Source organism: Camarhynchus parvulus, chromosome 1, assembly GCF_901933205.1.
Source record: "Camarhynchus parvulus chromosome 1, STF_HiC, whole genome shotgun sequence".
In the NCBI taxonomy this organism is placed as follows: Eukaryota; Metazoa; Chordata; class Aves; order Passeriformes; family Thraupidae; genus Camarhynchus; species Camarhynchus parvulus.
This window is the reverse complement of record NC_044571.1, coordinates 30,940,808-30,960,537: the sequence shown is the minus strand read 5'-3', so window position 1 is coordinate 30,960,537 and position 19,730 is coordinate 30,940,808. Positions and strand designations below refer to the sequence as shown.

At 41.8% G+C, this 19,730-nt stretch overlaps 1 protein-coding gene across 3 annotated transcripts in view; it reads right to left on the bottom strand.

The window, feature by feature from the left end:
* Positions 1-19,730, bottom strand: part of AFF3 (AF4/FMR2 family member 3) — a 321,693-nt gene that overhangs the window by 164,424 nt on the left and 137,539 nt on the right. For all 3 annotated transcript variants that reach the window (XM_030957367.1, XM_030957375.1, XM_030957383.1), the window contains one exon: positions 8,301-8,345. In XM_030957367.1, the coding sequence (XP_030813227.1) occupies positions 8,301-8,345 (45 nt within the window). The remainder of the gene's footprint in view (positions 1-8,300; positions 8,346-19,730) is intronic.

Sequence of the window (19,730 nt, the reverse complement as noted above, 5' to 3'; positions counted from 1 at the left end):
TAAGGTGGGGATGGCACCAGGTCTGTCACCCTGCAGGCTCACAGGACAAACCAGGGCTGTGTGCCCAGGTGTCAGGGACTGTGAGGCAATGTCTGCCTGGCTCTGCAGCCCAGAACACATGGAGTATGGGCTCTGCCTCTCCCTCCGTTGCCCTATTCCCTGGAATTCAGACAATTTATCAGCATCTAGTTACATTCTCTGGTCAGTTCCTTAAGCCTGTTTAATCAAGGAGGAAACCATTGTCATCATAGGGTCTGCTGAAGGGCTCTGCCATCTCAAGTCACACTTCCCTGTGGTTTCAATTGTTCTGTGTCAGTCTTACCAGGGGGGTAGAAAGTCAGTTCTTCTCTAAAGACAGCAGCTGAAGGCTCAAGCCCCAGGCTCCCAGCAGTGCAGATACCTGCTATTGCCCAAATTTTCTTCTTCTTTTGTTATGACTGATAATACAGATCCTTTCTGGTATTATTTTGGTATTAATTTTGTTGGCCTCAGAGGAACTGTGGCAGGGCTATACCAAATGAGGATCTATCTGGCCCTTTGCCCCTAATAACAAGGAATCATTTCTCTGTATTGGAACAAGATGGTGATTGTGCTTTTTTCTCCAGCTTTGTGAAAACACTCTAAACAGTAAGTATTTTACTGTATTGTTTTTGCATAGCAGAGAGGCTGGGTAATTCATTCTGGATTCTCTCTTGCTTTGTCAAATAACAGGGTATATACACTCACTACAAAACAGCAATTTTAAAATTTAATTCCACCAAATTAGCACTGTAGTGTTTCATTTTTACACTGACCTGACTTTCCCTACCACAAAGCCTTTGCACATCAGCTACTTGAGCTCTAAAAGGAGTATGGGGTCTCTTTTGTCTGTAGCACCCTATTCAGTTCAAAAAGCACCAGGTTTTGCTATATTTGAAAATGTCAGTGCCCCAGCATATGAGTGGCTAACAGCACAGAGTGTGCCTCCACATCCTGCACTGGCACCTGAAGACTGAAAGGCAGATTACCTCTGAGTGGTGTTAGCTCTAAGTTATGGTCCCACATATGAGTTTCTAGCTTGATCTCCTATTTCCACTAAAACATTTATAATTTTTGTCATTTTAAGGTGGTATTTATTAACTGACATCAAGATTTACTATGTTCAAATTTTAAATATACAGCATACTTACAACCTCAGATTCCTTTGAGACAGCATTTTCAACAAAAACAGAGGAAGCAGAAAAAATCGAAGAGTGAAAATTCAGGGGAACAGCTGATGTACAACTAATTTATGGTTGGTTGACATTAAAACTGTTAGTGTAGCATTAATGCATTTTACATGGTGTTCTGTACCTCAGACTATCAGTTAAGGGTCAGGGAAGCAATATTTACATGTCCAGGTTTAAAATATTGGCTGTGAAGGTTTATTGACAGTTGAAAACCACAATGTGGGCAATAAAAAGGATGTGCCATGCATGGTGGCCAAACCAGGAGCAGGTTCTATTCAGATGAGCCAACAATAAGTAACAGATCACCTGGAGAGGGAGTCTGATGATCCGAGAGAGCATGAAAAGGGACAAAACGTGAAAAGTAAGCAATCACCCTCCAGACTTTTGGATGGAGAAAGACCCTGGCTTAAGCAGATACACAGAGACAGTCCAAGGCACCACATACAGAGGGTGTGTCCTGAAATTTTCATGGAGTGAGGAGTCAAGGGGATGGTGGTGTACACAGGTATGGCACTCTGTGATCACTGCAGCTTATGTGGACAAAGACAAAATATCTTTAGCTCTGGTACTGCTGCTAATTTTGCTCTAACAAACAGCCCAAGGTACCGTATGGACTGCTAATTCTCACTGAGAAGCTGGAGAAGCTCCAGGCAGAGCTTGCTGAAGCTCTACAGTGCTGCTGTCCACAGCACTGGCAGTACCCAGGCTGGCTGAAGAAAGCTGACAAAGGCACAGTGACTGCTCAGAAAAGGTTCTGTAAAGATGAGCTGGGGGTAGGTGTGGTAAGAAGAGCAATGTTTATAGGTGAGTACTGCAGGTTGAATTAAATGGCTTGAAATGTGTCTTAATGTTTCTGGGATTTAGTGCTTGAGTGAAATAATAGATCTTCCAAATACTCTTGGGTATGTATGATTTTTCATTTATTTGAGTAAAAAAGACAAAAAGAATAATATCGAAGAAATGCAATGAACAGTATACATCAGCCAAAATAATGCTTTAATTGCTCTGAAATTTAGGATACTAAAAGCAAAGCCATGCTGTGGAAGTTCTTCTGAAAGACTGCAATGAAAAAAAGTGCTATTTTATGCATCTGATACATTACTTTATATGATTCTGACACTTTGGAGTACTTCTGTATTCAATGAGACTAATCAAGTGTCTGCAAACTGGGGCTGCTTATAGGTCTCCATACCTTCCTCTCCTCGACCACCTCTCTCTTTTGTGTTCCTCCAGAAACTTTTCCAGGAGTTTCCCACCAGGCTGTCACAACAGCTAACCCAAATGTATCCACAAAGGTGCTGGTCTAAGGCTGGCCTTCTCACCTCCCTCCTGATGTTGCCCAGCAGTTTCTTCCCAGCAGTGAGACTGCAAAGAAACGCTCTGCTAGTGCAGACGCAGCTACTGTATGAGTGCTGTGCAGCAAAGTGGGTCTCATTCCACCTGTAGGGTTTTGCCTCTGCTTTGGAAAGCAACAGGAGTGTTTAGAAATATACTGCTGATTGCCATATTTGTGTTCTGTAATTCTTCACATGTCCGACTCCACCAGGAGCTTAACTGCAGCCAGTGGGATCTTACAGTCATTAACATTTACAAGGCAGCAGTTCACAGTTGTTGAACTAACAACCTACCTCTAAGAAACTGATTTTTCTCCCCTCTAAGTATTGACATGTGCTCCACTGACTGTGATGCTTATTCACGGTGACAGTGTGTTTGGTAGAATTTCATGTTTTCACAGGATTTGTCTTGTGCAGACAGTTTCTAATTTACCTCTGCTCTTGTTTTAATTCAATCAGCTGATGGAGTGCAGCTGATCTCATGGCACATATGGCTGCTGAGGTTTGAAAAAAGGCCCTGAATATTTGATGGGTCGATCCTTAATGCTTCCTGCTAAAGAATTAGCAACACTGCTAATGAGCCAGGGATCCCAAGTGGGGAAGGGAAAAATACAGAATTAGATTCTGTTTACATTCTTTTTTTTTTCATGTTGTTCAAATAAGAAGTGAAGTGCTTTACAAACTCTGATTAGATTCACAGGGTAGAGAGAGTCAAGTAAATCACTTATCAAAGCCATCACACTTAAAATGTCATTTTCATAAGTGGATGTCCTGTGGCCACGAGGAGTCACAACCTATTTCAAGGCCATCTGTGGGCGCTTATCTCTCCCTGCACAGGAGGTTCATGGCACCAGGGAGAGCTGTCCTTCACTGGGGCGGATGTTCACAGCTGGAGTCCATGTCCTTTCACTGCCTCCCAATGGCTTTTTCTATCTCCTCGGAAAGAAATTATCTGTCCTCCCCCGCAGACCCCAGCCTGTCTCCCCACTGCTCCATGCCATTTCAAAGGACATGGCTTTTTCTGTGTTAACTGGCCGTGCTTGGGTTTTCTCCAGCCCTTTCTCTGCATTCCTGTTTCTCTTCCAGCTTCCTGCTGTCTTCTCATTCTGCAGCCAAACACTGTTTGCAGGCCAAACACTCAAACTATGCCTCTCTCTACCCAGGTTCAATGACACTGCTCATGTCAACACAAATATCCAGGGAATTCACAAGGAACCTCTTCAATAATCAAAAGCTGAGCTTGCCTGTAGGTTTCCTTCCAACAAAGCTATCACAGCTCTAGGAAATCACAGCTAAGACTGTAAGAATAGCCAGATCAATCTCCACTTACCTTACAAATCAAGAACTGCCTGCACTCAACACACTCCCTTACTTAATTCCATAGCAAATATTCTCAGAGTGCCTCCTATATTGACTGCAACAGTTAACTTAGTGGAGAGGCAGGACTCTTGTTGCTCCTGTTTTTTGAAGGTACTATAGTAAAATAAATGTTTACTTTAAACCCCACCAGTCATAGCAAAATACACAGTTCCACACACTAATAAAGTCAAATAGAAATCAGCCAGAATTACTATCATAGAATCACAGACTCAATGGTTTGGGTCAGAAGGGGCCTTCCAGATCTTCTAGTTCCAACCCTCCTGCCAAGGGCAGGGACACCTTCCACGAGACCAGGTTGCTCAGGGCCCCATTCAGTCTGGCCTTAAGCATCTCCAGGGTTGGGGCATCCATGGCTTCTCTGGGCAACTGTTCCAGTGCATCCCCACTCTCAGAGTAAAGAATTTCTTCCTAGTATCTGATCTAAACCTAATCTCCTTTAGTTTTAATCCATTCCCCCTTGTCCTGTCACTACATGCTCTCATAGAAAGTCTTTCTCCCTCTTTCTTGTAGGCTTCCTTTAGGTACTGGAAGGCTGTAATTAGGTCACCCCTAAGCCATCTCTTTTCCAGGCTGAACAATTCCAGTTGTCTCAGCCTTTACTCACAGGAGAGGTGCTCCTTCCCTCTAATCAACTTGGTGGCCTCCTCTGGACTTGCTCCAACAGGTTGATGTCCTTCCTGTGCTGGGGACCCCAGAACTGAAGTTATCTTGCTTAGCCAGCGTGTGTTTTAGCAAGGAAGTGAGTACGTTGGCTTTGGCAATGTCTCAGGAACTCACATAGCAATTGCTCCATGCATGGTGGAACAAAGGGTATTTGTGTAGTCTTAACTTTTATTTTCCATTTTAAAATTTTCTATCATGTCCTCCATGAACAATGCAAAGCTTACAAGGAATTGCCTTTTAAATCTACTAGCAAGGAATGAGGCTTTTCTCTCATGTTTCAACATTACATCTTTAACCTGATCTTACTGTAGTTATTTACATTGAGGGCTCTCTTAGAAGTTTCTCTATCCTCAAAGTGTGTGCCTGCAGCTGGACAGAGAAGTCAGCACACTTTGAAGAAGCTGCTATAAATTAGTGCATGGGGTTAGATGAGGTTCAGGATTCCAGCAGTGATTATAAACTCTACAGGAGGCCGTACAACAGCTCCAATCTCGACAGGGTTACTGTCTTGTTAATCAACCTCCTTCAGGACTGGAAGAGGTTCTGTGCTTCAGTACTTGGGGGCATTCTCTGGAAGCTGCAGTTTTGTGCAGAAGGATCTGTTAGTTTACAAAGGCTAAGAGCTTCGATACATTTGGAAAAACAACATCAAAAAAAGGCAAGACTTAAGCTGGGGCAACCTGTGTTCAGCAGACAGCAAAAAAAACCCTGTAAAATCTTGTCACAGTGAGTGCAACATCAGATTTGGTGATTTTAAAGCTACGCCTAAACTGACTTGCAGCCCAGGTCCAGATGTTAGTTCTGGCCATGGCCACATGCTGGAATCAGAGGGTGACAAGATCCATGCACAAACCTGCCTCTTCTCACCTGCTGGGGGACAGGAACACAGGGAAGCAGATGGAGCAGACCTGGGGCACACTTACTGCTGCCCTCACTCTTGACTGTGGAAACATGGACATGCCATGGAAGTATCTGTTTCATGGAAAAGCCACAGCCTGACTTGTGCAGGGAACACATCACCTAGAAAGAGGAGATATTTTCTGTTTTGTGTTGTGCAAGAGTCAGCCTAACTAGGGTGAAACGTTCCTTAAAAGGATGAATTTTAAGCATCTTCTTCCTTTTGCGGATGCTACATGTATTAGGAGTGGCCCTGCTCATAATAAACACATTCCAGCAGGCCAGCCATCTTTTCTGAGGGGAGCACAAGTATTTCAGCTGCTGCGCCTTTTCATTGTCTGCCTTTGGGCACCTGTATAGCAGCTTCATATATTCTGTTTGAAAAGAAGCTAAACTTTGACTTTATGATGTGAATAGCACCTCTAGCAAAGCCATGAAAATGGCATTCCTTATAAACAGTCTGTTTCAGAAAAGTAGAAAATCTGTGTTACAACTTCATGGATCTGCTCAGGACAAAAAGGGGGCACGGAGAGGGATGGAAATGTCTAGATGCCAGTAAATTACAAAGTGGTAGCAAAGGCACATTATTACTGTTGCTGTTTTCAGTAATTACCAGTAACAACAACAACTGCAGATCTGGATTTGTATTACGAGAGTACCTAAGCACTGCTTTTGTAATACACAGCAGTTCCTTGACATAGAAAATCCACTTTTCAGTATAAAAGAGAGCAAATGGATATATCTGACCTGACAGAGTACTACAAGCAACAACTGGGACAAAAATGTTCAAGCATGAGAAACAGTGGTAGAGCCCTGACCTCATCACTGGTTTTCCACCATCCTTGGGAAAAAAAGAGCCCCTTAAGATTGGGAGGTAGCTACGGAGTTGATGGGGAAATTTTCAAGGCTCCTCCCAGATCTTCTCATCCCATGATGGGAAGCATTGGAGAAATTAATTGATGTAAAACTTAGCAACGTTTTGACATCACCAGATAAACTAAAAGTGGGATTTAGTATGTTAGCATGGACTGGAGGCCTTAAAATCAGAGACAAATAGCTGTACTTGATGTGATAGAGAAGGAGATGACAGTGGTGAGATGTGAAGACAAATGTCTCTGGGCAAGATGTCAAGCTAGGAAAATGATCTGTGCAGCAGCATGAATGGAGGTGGGTAACATTGCATTTGTCAAAAACTAGGAAAGGATGCAGCAGCAATCAAAGTGTGTAATGAGAATTTTGGACCAAAGACTTACACCCTTGAGAATAAAGAGCTTCAGTCAGAAATACTATAGAGTAACAGCCTGGAAGATTTAGGTGTAGTCCTAGACACAGAGACACAAGGGAAGGTCAGAATAGAAAGTGAGGCCCAGGTTTGCAGACATGGAAGATGGGCAGATTGGTGAGGTTACCCATCATGAAGCTTGACAAAAATATTTCTTGAGGAACATTCCAAAGGAAAAAAAAGAGAGAGCAGCAGCTGTGTTCATTGTTTTGGAGATGCACCTTACTATCTTTAGTCATACAGAGCATTTTCCTTAGATGGGGTCTCTTACATAACCATCTTCCTCTGTGTGGAAGGAATTGTGCCTCTTCTGCATTTTTGCTTAATGGCATGAACCAAACTACAGAAACTAAAGGAGGAAGACCAGTTTCTCTGACTGTTCATTTTAAAAGCCTTGCTTTAAAATAAAAATGGGAGCCTAAACATCACATCACATCATGAATTCACAATATCTGCCACTAATTTGTTGGAAACCAGCAGGGACTGTGGCTTAGGCTTGTTAAACATGCACCTAAGTCCTAACAAAGCCTACTTTGTAAGTGTTAGTTAAGCAAAAACTCTGCCAGTGAAATCATAAGCAATATATCATCACCCTTCCATACACTCTTTGTCCAGTTTAAGAATTAAAAGCTGCATTTAACATATTGAGGGAGAATGGAGAAATGCCTTTAGAAACAACAGGCTTGATGCAGTGCTAGCCTCCAAACCAAATATTTATAACCCTGTAGTTTATAAATCATCAGAAATATTTGGGTGGTGGAATATCCAAGAGGTAGAAGCACATACAGTAACAGGGAGGTTTTATCATTCCATCTACCTTGCTTTGTGTTTCAATCACATCAGATTTTTAAGCATTGTGAATTATCAAATTATTATTTTGGAAAAAGAACCAAAATAACCACAAGTTAAAATATTACAGAAAATTTTCACTGTTTATAAATATTTCTGCCACAGAAAATAATCAATATCCAAGTTAATTCAAGCCAAGATCTGTCTGGATGTGTATTAATTTGCTCCATGAAAATAAACTAGAAATTACAAAGATAAAAGAAATAATAATGAAATATGGAAATAACTACAGATTTTGCACGTTGTCATTATGTAATGGACATAATGAAAATAATGACATTACATAATTAAATCCAGGTGGAAAATGACCTTCCTAGACCTCCCTTCAAAATTAAGATTTTTGACAGTCATGATTAATGGAAACATGCACTTTGCATGGTTTGTAAACCTGAAACATCATTGTACATTTCAGTTTATAATTTATCCCATTATCTGCTTCTCCATGCATGAAGGTCAGCTGAACAGGCATAAAGTAGCAGTGAAATCCACAGGCTTTGAAAGGTTGTTCTAGCAGATTTTTCAATTATTTTTCATGAGGAAATAATTTTGCCTATTTTTTCCTTAGAAAGATGACAATCTAAAGGAGGAAAATTTTAGCAGCAGTAATTGCAATATTCTTGTTATTCTCTTGTCTTTTCAGAGCAAACAAAATTGGACTGGAAAAAATGATTTTTTTAGGATTCCTACCCGCAATATTTCTTCAATGCAGCTGTTATCTCCTGTTCCACTGTCCTGTAAACAAAATGAGAAGACAGTTTGTTTATGTTTTAAAAAGAAATAACAAATAGGTCTGAGGACAGGGTTGTCACATGAAATATATTCCAACCTCTATTACAGATTCAAAATGAGACCAAGTCTTTCCAGCATTTGAAAAGTTGCACTGCTTAAAATTCCCAAATTATTCCCTATCAGCACCACAGGAAGATGCAATATTTACAGTGTTTACATATGATTGCAACATATTTCTATAAATTCAACAGACTTTTTTTCACACCACTTTTGGGTGCTGTTCTTGCAGTTTGGGCTCTACCATGTATGAGTAAGCAGAAGTAAAGAAGTTATTGCATGTACATGGATCCAATGTGCATTTATTTCTATTAAGTAAATAACATCTCGCCACATCCTTTGTGCAGCAGAGCTCTGCAGTGACACTGTCTGTGCAAAGGGCTGAGGATGTGTAGGGCAGATGTGATGCTGAGGGGAGAGCTGCAGAGACTGCAACACAGGCAGCAACACTGAGCATGGGCACAGCAGTCCTGAGAAGCTGTCATTTCCTAAAATGCCAACTCTAAGGCCACCCCTGCATTGTGGGACTGAGGGCACAGAAGAATTCGACTCTCCCAAGCAGTACGACTCACTCCAGAACCACTCTGCAGAGAGGAAATCAGAGATTTGGGAGGGCAGCTGGAGACCATCCAGATGGTGCCTCACCTGCATGCTCAGACTGGGTGTTCACTGGGACCCAAACTTCTGCCAGCAAGGATGAGGCAGTGTGAGACACACCCCCCCCTCCCTCCTGCCTGCCCTCTGCCCAGTACCAGTCTGCTTGCACTGTCTAGCACACCTGGGAAGAGAGGGCACACTTGGATGGAGGTGCTGATGCCAAGGGGGTGCCCATCTCCTACAACTCTTCACAAGATGCAGGTGGCTGCTGTGTGCAGCAAGCTGTCTAGGGATTTCCTTCACCACACTACACTCCCTGACAATCCCCTCAAAAAAGGCTTTCTTCTTTTTGCAGAACAGAACTAAATCACGAAGCAGGGGTTTGAGATCTTCCCGTGTGGGGAAAGGGGGATAGAAAAAAATCCATCTGGTAATTACTGTACCCAAAGAGCTAGCAGAGAGGTGAGCTTGGTCTTCTCTTATTTTCAAAAAACCCCTGGATGCTCTGAATTTTCAGGTATGCACCTGGAGATATATCAAAGCAATTCGTTTCTCCAAACCACTAAGCTCTTCTCATCTGGAAGTCAGACTTGTCTACCTTATCTGTATTTGTGCACCCAAAAAATCACAAGGCATTTTCAAAAATGGACACCTCTGCCTAAAAAAAGCCAAATGATTGCACTGACCAATTTGTGCAAGTCCTGGACACTTTTACCACCACTCCCCAGTATGACCTGAGGGACTGAGGACATCTGGATCTTCAACTGATTAAAGCCAACCAGCTGTAGCCAAGGTCAGGAGAACAGCAGCCATGCATATGCAAAAGAACAACTTATGTTTTCTAATTTTTTGTGGCTGTTGTTTCATGCCAATTCATAGAAAGTCTTAAGTGTTTTATTGCCTGCACTCCTGCTAAATCTTTGGTGAATATGGCCCTCGACAAACAAATTATTCTCATCAACTCTTCTTGGTGAAACACAGTCCATCAGCTTTACAGTTCACTACAAATTACACCACTGATTTCAAAGGTAAAGGTACATGTGGTGAAGTCAGACTTTGAAGAATTACTCATATCTGATATATGGATGCTGAAGAGAAGCTGCTGCCCTGAGCAGATAGCCGTGTTCTGACCTCAGACCTGCCCCCGATGAGCTGCACAACACCATTTGTGATATTCCTGTCACAGGAGCAGGAGTGCAAGCGTTCATGTTGCCAGTGAACCTAGCAAGATGGAGAGACACAACAATCTCTGTATATTTAATAAAAGTTAATATTAGATAATTGCTATTTTTCTCTTCTCTGTGGGTTTCCATCTATTTTTTCTCTTTCCTTCCCCAAGCCTCAGTTTGTTCACTTGTTATCCCACTAATAGTGGAGAATGCAAAGCCCTCATCATGAGTGCCTTGTTTAGAGAGCAACCAATTCACTGCCATCCTTAAGTTGTCTGTTCTAGTCTATTGCCATCTTACAGAAGGGACGAGATGACCATATGATCTTATGCTGTATAGAGTACATTGAACATATGATAAAATGATGATCTCTTTCTCGATGAGGATAAAAATACTGAATGTGAATTTGGCAGCAGGCTATTTCAGACTAGGATTAGGAACAAGCGTCTGTTACAAAATTAAATAACTTCCCGAGAAGTGTAGTGAAAAAAGTCTGCAAGACCTCATCAGCAAGAAATTTGGCTTTCTATTACCCCAGAACTAAAACTTCAGCTTTTCTTTCTAGCTCATCATCTCTCTGGGCAGGAAGTAAAAGCTTTTCATATCTCCCTCTCAATATCATCATGCACCATTTCAAAGGGTGAAAAATAGGCTGGAAACACAAAACCAAAGACATGATAGGTAAAACTGATATAATATTTGGGGAAAACTCCCTCAATGTCTACATCTGCCTCTCTGTTTTTCATCTCTTGAGTGCTAAATGTAAATTTGATTTTTTTTTGAGTATTTACGAGCATCTTAACATTACTGTTGATATCAAACTTTCTAGACCATCCACTACACCTCTACAGACGTTACAGAGGAACATGTGCTGCCATGGAATCTGGCAAACTGAATTTAACTTCATGGCCACAGTTTAACTTGAAAAAAAAACCACAACAAAAGCTGGCAAATGTTTCTTGAAATGTAAATTAAAAGAAGGGATTGCATTAGCGGCAGGGAGCCCTTGACACGCTATTTGCTTGGGTGGACTTCCCCATCCGAGCGCTCTTGCGTTGGTGGCGGCTGCATGACGTGGCCCCTGCATACGGCTGATGTCGGCACTGCTGGCAGGCTCTGCAAAGCAGTCCCTCCACAGGACATTCATGCAAAAAACGTTTTCATTATTATTTTTTAAAATTAAAATTAAAACCAAATAAAGGTTTTGAGGCTGCTGTTGCAAGCTAAGCTGAGGAGCTGCTCCCCTGTGTTTGCTCTGACACTGATGAACCCATCTCGTTTGTCTTCCTCTCTGTTTTGCGATCTGTCATAACAAACTTGCCTCACTGAACCTCCAGTGGACCATCAGCAAAATACCGGCAAGTCTTGGGGACCTGTCAGGGAAAGTGGGCTCAGCCTCTTTCCCCCTCGGATGCTGTGCCCATTGCCCTCGTCCCTCGGTGAGCAGAGCCTGCAGAGTGCCAAGCTCTGCACCCAGGGGCGGCCGCCGTGCGGGCTGGCGGGGGATGCGCGGAGCTGCCGCCAAGGATAACGGCAGCGCTGCTCGAGAAATAGCCGGGAGCGTCGTGCTGCTGATAACACGAGCAGCTAATTACCATGCAAAGCACAGAGAACTGTAAGAAACAAGACTGACTAAAAGCTACATAGAATTCTTGGGAAACGGGATGTCATTTCAAAAAAAAAAGCTACCTCTGTACAAATTTTGTTTCAGAGCAGTATTTTTTCTTCCCTTACCAAGAGTGTTCACATGGAGATATATAAAGAAACCTCTCTGAAAGGAATTGCCTATCTTGTGACACTTCTCCCTCCTTTAAATCTTTATGTTGAGGAAAGAAAGAAAAATCTTCTGCAAGTATCTACATCCATTTTAGCCCAGAAGATTTTTATGATGCAAGCTTTTGGTGCTGTCATTATTTGGACTGTGCTAGGTGTTTTTACGAATTGTCCAGAAGCTATTGGATTTTTGTCTCCGGTATCAATTAGGTGTGAGGACGATCTCCAGAAGCCTGAGGTACATACTCATCCTCTTCCCCCCAGTGGGAGCCAGGCTGTTGTGTCACCTGGAGCCAGCAGCATGACAGCGGCCACCCCACGTCTGCCCCACGCTGCTCAGGCACAGCACAGCACTGCTCACTGTGGGGCTGCAGGATTCCCCTGGGGCCTGAAGGGAAGCTTCAGGCACTGAATGTTGGCAGACAATAAGCAAAATCTACAATGAAACAAAATAGGAAAAAAAGGGGGGAAATCCTACCTTGATGGACCTAAATCTGAAAGCATATTAGAAATGCTTCTTTGCCAGGCACACACACACAGACACACGCACATGCAACATTTTCTAAGCAATCCATTTGCTAGAAAGGAATATCTACTATGAAGAAGTAAACTCCTTATCTTTTTACTTATCCAGAAGTATGGCTTGTACCTGTTGGGTTCAGGAGAACCATTACTCTCAAAGTTTCCCTTCAATCATTTCTCTAAAGAGATCTTAACACATTCAAGTTGTTGAATTTGCTGGAGTTTAACAGGATTTTGTGCCAGAGATTGGAGATGTGATTTCTGGGGGTTCTGCAGAAATATAGCCAGGCTGTGGAAAGGAATTTTGGGGAAGTGTCATTTGCAGATGTCCAGGAAGGGTTTTTAGACATGTAGGGCTTAAGTTGTTACTGCCTTCCCTACATATGCTACATCTTTCAAAATGCTCTTTATGGAGTGGCTGTGCTGAACCCACATGGCTCTTGAAGAGAAAAGGGAGGACTCTGAACCTCAGGAAAGATGGTCTGGTAACAAGATTAGACCTCAACCTAGTTAAAATCTTACCTTTTTGCCCCTCAGGAAATACCCACTTTATGTAATGTTTTCATTCTGAATGGGGACCTGGGGACAGGCTACTTGTTGATTTTATCCCTTTGGCTATGCTTCCATTCAAAATGGAATTGTGTCACATCATTACCTTAAAAATGAAATTTTATGAACCATTCTTCGATTCAGTTGAGAAATCAAAATTTGATTCAGGTCAAAATACTTCAATGACAAATTTTATAAAATATAATCTGTAATCATAGAATAAGATATGGCCTAAATCAAGAAGGCATTAAACCAAAATATCAAATGTTTCTCTCCAAATTTTGGAATTTTTTTACTTTAACAAAACATTTTCTTCAAAAAAGAATGAAAATTGTTTTGGTCAAAATCAACATGGATGCAGACATTTTCAGTTCTGATAATCTGCGACATCCCATAGAAAAAGGACTGAGCAGGAAAAATCAGGACAGAATTAAAAATGGTATTTATCTTTTATCTTTCTCCCTCTCTAACAATGATGGCATTTTGATCTTGATGGGTGACACGAGACCTACCAGCAATATTTCCATCTATCTTTAGAGGGATAGACTTCAGGGAGCCATGGCACACTGCAGTCACCCTCATTTCACTGGGTGCCATTAATAATGCTTGTGCCTTCTGTGAAGAAGAATCCTAATCTCTCCCTGAGGATGCAGGCAAGCAGGGCTGAGCTGTGTAAGGTTACACCAAGGAAACAGATATAAAGAGGCAGCTCAGGAAGCTTGATTTTATGCTCCTGATATTTGAAAGCTTTACTTTGCACTCCTGCTATGCCTTACCACTAATTGGAGTGCCAGTCGCCATGGTCTGTTGGTACAGGAGTTTTCTCCTGTGCTCGGCGTTGCTGTGAGTAGGAGCAGTTTCACTTTTACTATGAGGAATTGCTGACACTTTAGACACAGAGAAGTACAGGAGAGAGATGGGAAAGAGGAGCTAAATTCTCCTCAAGGTCTGTGTCAGAAAGTGTTGCACTAATTAAAGTCATTAAATCTATCTATTTCACAGTCAATGTTAATAAACTGTTACCTTTAATAAACCCATCTCTTTTGAAATGGACCCATCATATTTTTACGGGGATTATTTTTCCTACCAAGGGATCTTGCAACACTGTTTCTTGGTTCAAAAGGGAAGAGGAGTAGCTTTTAAAAAGATTTTATTAAAAAAAATCAATGATGAAAGTCATCTAGGTTTGCTTTAATGAAAGTATCTGTACTAATTGGGGGCCTCACTGCAACTGGAATATCATGATGCCCTAGTCTTGTACCAGGACCAGGAATATGTTCTGGCTAATTAAAGGAGATGAATCAAAAATATCTGGAGAGGGAGAGAAATACCAAATGATCCAACAGACTTGCCATGCACACTAGGAGAGAGAAGCAAGAACCCATTGTGCTCTTGATGAATGACACTCAGAGCAGTGTGCTCAGCAGCTCCCCCAGAACTGAGGCAGAACAGCAGCTTTTGGAGAGCAAGACCCTCCAGAGAAAGACTGGAGAGGAGTTCACAGAGCCATAACCCAGAGTATCACAAGGCTGTGCTGGTCTTGTAGCAGATCTGAGTCTAGGTGAAGATGGATGTACTGTGGATGTGTAAGTAAAGCCATTCAGCATATTGTATTGTTTTTAAAAGAACAAGGAAATTATGTTAGAGCATAACTTCTCCACTATGCCCTGGCCTGTCCTGGAGCTTGAGACATCACCTCCTGTCCGTGCAGTGCCCGGCCTGCAGGACGAGGAAGGGAAATGATGCTGAAGGGCTGCCATCTGGATGGCTGCTGGGAGCTTCAGCAGGGCTCAGACTCCACAGCCCAGCTGGGAGGGTATTTGGAAGGGCTGGGTCTGGCCATGTGTTCAGAGGTCTTCAAACTGATGACATGGTCTGAGTCCAAGTCTCAGTGTCCACACCACAAATTAAATCAAGACAATTAAAGGCCAAGAATTCTTCTTAACCCTCCCCACTCTCTCCACCCCTAAGGGTCATTGAACAATCAATGACTGGAGCTGCACCGGTAACATTTCATCTAGTAAAGGATGCTTGGGAGCCTCAAATGAAACCTACTGACAGATCAGCAGAGTGATTTTACAGGCTTTTACATTATATTAATAAAAATAAAATTCCAAACATGCCAGAATTATACCGTGACCCAGAACAATAAAGTGGAGCTGTAATGGAGACGAACTGCATTGTTCTATTAATAAAATATAAAGGTTTTATTGTTATTGGGAAAGATTGATTGCATCAAATCAATACCATGTCACAGTATATTAATGTTTTTCTTCACTAATGAAAAAACAGGGCCTGTTGTGATTACACTCTCTTACTACCCATTTGAAAAATATAATGGGCTGGTGATAATGAAGATTGCACCTTGCAATTTTACTCCTTGATAGATGCTTGATCCTGGGAAGGTGCTAGTAAGTCACCTGTGCTTTCAGAAAAGTCAGCAGGAGAGGAAGGTATCTAATATATATGAAAATGCTGTCAAAATCCCCCTGAATGGACTCTACAGTCCCTGCTTCCCATGGAAGAAACTGGAAAAAGCCATTGGGGACCTCTGGAAGAGTCTTCAGCATGCTACATTTTCTGCAGTATGCCCATTTTTGCATGCCCAAAACCTGTCAAGTGACTGCTGCTTGACACAGTGGTGTATTTGTCAGAAAGTTTCCATTATGGACACCAGAGTCTTTTGGTTTTGAAGCATGAAATCTTCTTCCCTCAACCTGTGCAGTCCCTCAACAGCCCACCCAAGGACCCTGCCCTGAGACCACGAGAGAGCAGCTCTTCTCCCCCACAGATACCTGTCCTCCTTGCTGCACAGATGGCCAATTAGTGTCAACTGGAATGTGCTCTTTTTAGTGATGTGGACATTTGTTGGCTGGGACCTGGACTGAGCCTCATTGATTGCATTTAATATATTGTCTGTGCTTGTTTGGGGAGAATATGTAACATCTGCATAATGGCAACAGTTGGAAAAACAGGTATTATGGAATTGTTGATATTTTTGTGAATTTTAACATGAATTTAGCATCAGCTAGTATAATACTGAATAAATTAAATGGATTACTTTGCCAAGAGATCCTTTAAAAGTGTTAATTAACGATAAATCAATAAAAACTATTCAACATGAAAATCAATTACATCCCTGTTTACATTATTTAACTCCAAACATTTCTGTTTTGTGTGCTTGTAATTAGCAAGCTATAAAAGATGCCATAAATAGGCGCATAATGAGAGGAACTGTTTATAAATGACAATTGGTATTCATTCCCACTGAGCTAAAGGTTATGTGATTACAAACTGTTGCACAGAAAGGGTTAAATCCCTTACAGATTGAAGGTTTTACAGTACACAGCTCTGGAGAAATCTTTCCTACAAAAGGCCCCCGATGGAAGAATGCCCCTGTACATGAGTGCTGATGGAAAGAGTAGCATCTGCCAGGTGTTCCTTAAAGCCTATTTGCATCTATTTACGAAACACTGGGGGAAAAATCCACCCTTTGGGTAGTGGTGGAGGCAACAAGAAAAAAACTGAACCTCGCATGAGAAATTCCATATTAATAAATTAATGATCCAAACAACATCTCTACAAAGTCCAAAGAAAAGATATTAACACTGAAATGCTACCAAAAATCTGAATGACCATCCTGTTAACAAAGCTAAGAACAGGACAAAGGACACAGGGGTGTTTTCTGTCATGATGGGTAACAAGGATGTCACTCCACCCAATACCTCCTTCAAAGATTAAGACCAAAGGCTTTCACAGAGGGCTAAAAGAGGATTACAGGATCTTCAAGCAGCAGCCAGAAGCCCAAAACACTGAGCAGCAGCCTGTAGCTCCAGAAGGTAACACTGGATTATTTCCTACAACACACAGAGATGAAAAAACTTTCCTGGGGAGAAACAACCACTCACTAATCCCTAATGCTGAGAGCAGCCTTCTCAGTTTTAGAGACTGAGACTGATCTAAATTCATCAGGTAAAAAACCCCCATGATCTGGAAACCGGAGGCTTTCTGCTAATGGCTTTTGCTATCCTAAGGATGTCACCAACATCTGACAGTTTTGGCTTTGACAGTGTCCCCTCCCCAGGAAAAGAAATCTCAACCTTTCACTGTAACTGCTACTGTGAGGGCAACAAGCATCGAGAACCCTTGACTGAGCCAGTCTGACCAGAGAGTATCTGGTGATAAAGACAGCAGAGTCAAATAACCTATCTGCAAATCCAGAGCTAGACCATATTTCTACCTTGCCTGGGCATAGGTGATATTGCCTTGCCTTGCCTTTCCAGTGATTTAGAACACTTATATTGCACTGCTCTCCCTGACTTGCACAGAATACAACTGCTTCACAGAATAGATGGATCAGAAATGAGTTTGAAAAAAAGAATCTTTTATGTGTAAGGAAGAGACCCTTACATGGTTTTGACAACGATAACTCAGGCTCATGGCTAAGAACACAAAGAACATATTCTGGTCATGGCAATTATGACCTGGACACCTATTTGCCCAAGAAGGTTATTATTTGCTATTGAAAACCCAAAGCATTATCAATGAAGAAAAACAATTGTATGCATCTGCATCTTTAAATCAATCCATTGATGCCTCTGGTCAGCTCAGGTGGATTCTCTTAAAGCCCACACGGAGGCTGATAAATAGCACAATTCTTCAAGCTGCAGTGAAAACCTTGGCAGACTTTTATTGTGCTTTCAGCATTCCTGAAAGTCAAAAGAAAAATCCAGGCATACTGTGGCCACTGACAGACTGATGGGAACACATTCACTGCAAACCTACTGAAACCAGTACTTTCTAAATGTATTGCAGTTAATAGGACACGTAAAATTTCAACTAAAATGTCAGAGCTGGATGTCTTAGAGCTCACAGATGGAAGTTCCTTCCAGCTAGGAATGTACGTGACACCATGTATACATCAAGGTATAAATATATATACCAAGGTATACATACACATGCATGTACGTATGTACATGCCATGCAAAAAAACCTCTAAAAGTTTCCTGGAAATGCCCAAAGTAACCAAACAAGTGTCAAATCTTATCAACAGTAATCTTAACATGGGACCAATAAATTCAGCACATCTATAAAATTGTAAAATAGAGAAATTCCTTCCTTATTTTTTCCTGCCCTCTCTTTCCTAAATCCCACTGAAAAAAATAAAAATTACTGCTGATTCACTGCAAGCCCATATCAGTGCTCTTTTTTTGGAGCTAGACAAGAGCCAGGCACTGTCCCATGCTCCCTTACCTCCAGAGTGAAGATATCTCCACACCTGTAAAACCATCCATCCCAGGGAATGGCAGCTTCCCAGCAAAGCTAGTCCCTGCTTTCCTGTGGGCTCCATGAGAGCACCCTGCCTTTTGGGCAATCACAAAGATCAGGAGTAGGAGAATAAATGATGTCCCAGGTTTGGAGGAGAGCTGTAGGTAGTTCCCAAGTAGCTGTATTTTACTTGTTAACATTTTTTGATGGAAGCCACACTGACCCTTCAGTCTTGGAGGACAAAAGGTTTGCTTTAAATGACCCTAGTTCTTTTTCTTTTGGCTTTCCCTTTTCATATTCTCTCAAGGTATCCACTTTTAAAGGGGATATTGCATCTGAATGTCACAATGCTTTCTGATTTTCTTTTTGCCGTCACTGTTACAAGTAACAGTGAAATACAGAAAGAAAGTAGAAAGAAAAACTGGTCTCAGCTTTCCCAGAATTTCTGTCTAGAAAAGCACATTTGTCCTTCCAGAAAGCACACATTTGTCCTTCCAGAAAGCACACATTTCCCACCTGCTAGCATTGAGCTCTCCCACACAGCTAATGGACCACCATGTTTTAAAGGGGTTTGTGAGTTTTCACAGAAAGGTTATGTTGCCCTTAGGTTTGGTTTGGGTTGATTTCCAAAACTTTCACTGGAAAGCTTCAAAAAAAGCCTTTAGGATTTTTTTTTTAACAATCCTCCACTTAAAAACAGGTTATTTGGTCTCCGGAGAAAGAACTGTTCAGTGCAGCCCCATTTCGTTTTAAATGGAAGCTAAATGGAGAGAAAATCCCTAATACTGCTTACAGACATTTCCATCTAGGTCAAGTACAACAAATCTGGATTTTTGAGCAGCAGAGCCAGCTCTCTGTCCCTGTTGAGAATGGCAGGTCTTGTGGCACCCTGAATTATAACAACACATACAGAAAACAGGAGTGCAGTTGGAAAGCCTTTCAGCTGAGAAGCCACATGCTTCCCTTTTGTTATGTGATCTTGATGAATTTATTTCTGTGGCTTTTATTCATGTTTCAGGGTGTTGAATCCTTTAAACTTGTTAGTATTTTCCCTTTTTTATTGTTCTCCGCCGCCCTTTGCTGTTTTATTTTATTCTTTTGTTCCCCGGTGTAACTGAAGGTAATGCAGTCCTGGGCCTATTAACCTCAGACACTTTGATCTGGCAGTGGATATCAACAAAGAAGTTATTTGTTCTCAACACATTAAACCCTTCTGTGTAGCTTTTTACAAATTCTGTTATGCAACTTTGATAGGGGCTGGAACGAGTTGTCAGGTACGGAAAGGCAGGGGAGCACAAAGATCTCTCCAAAAGCCAGGGTATGAATGGTGTCATCTTGCTGCTTCACTTTCAAAGGTGGCTCATAGGGGTTTGTTGAATAGGAGTCGTTTGACAGCAGACATCTGAATTTGTATCACAGTCTCTAAGACACCTTTATAAGAACTTTGAATATC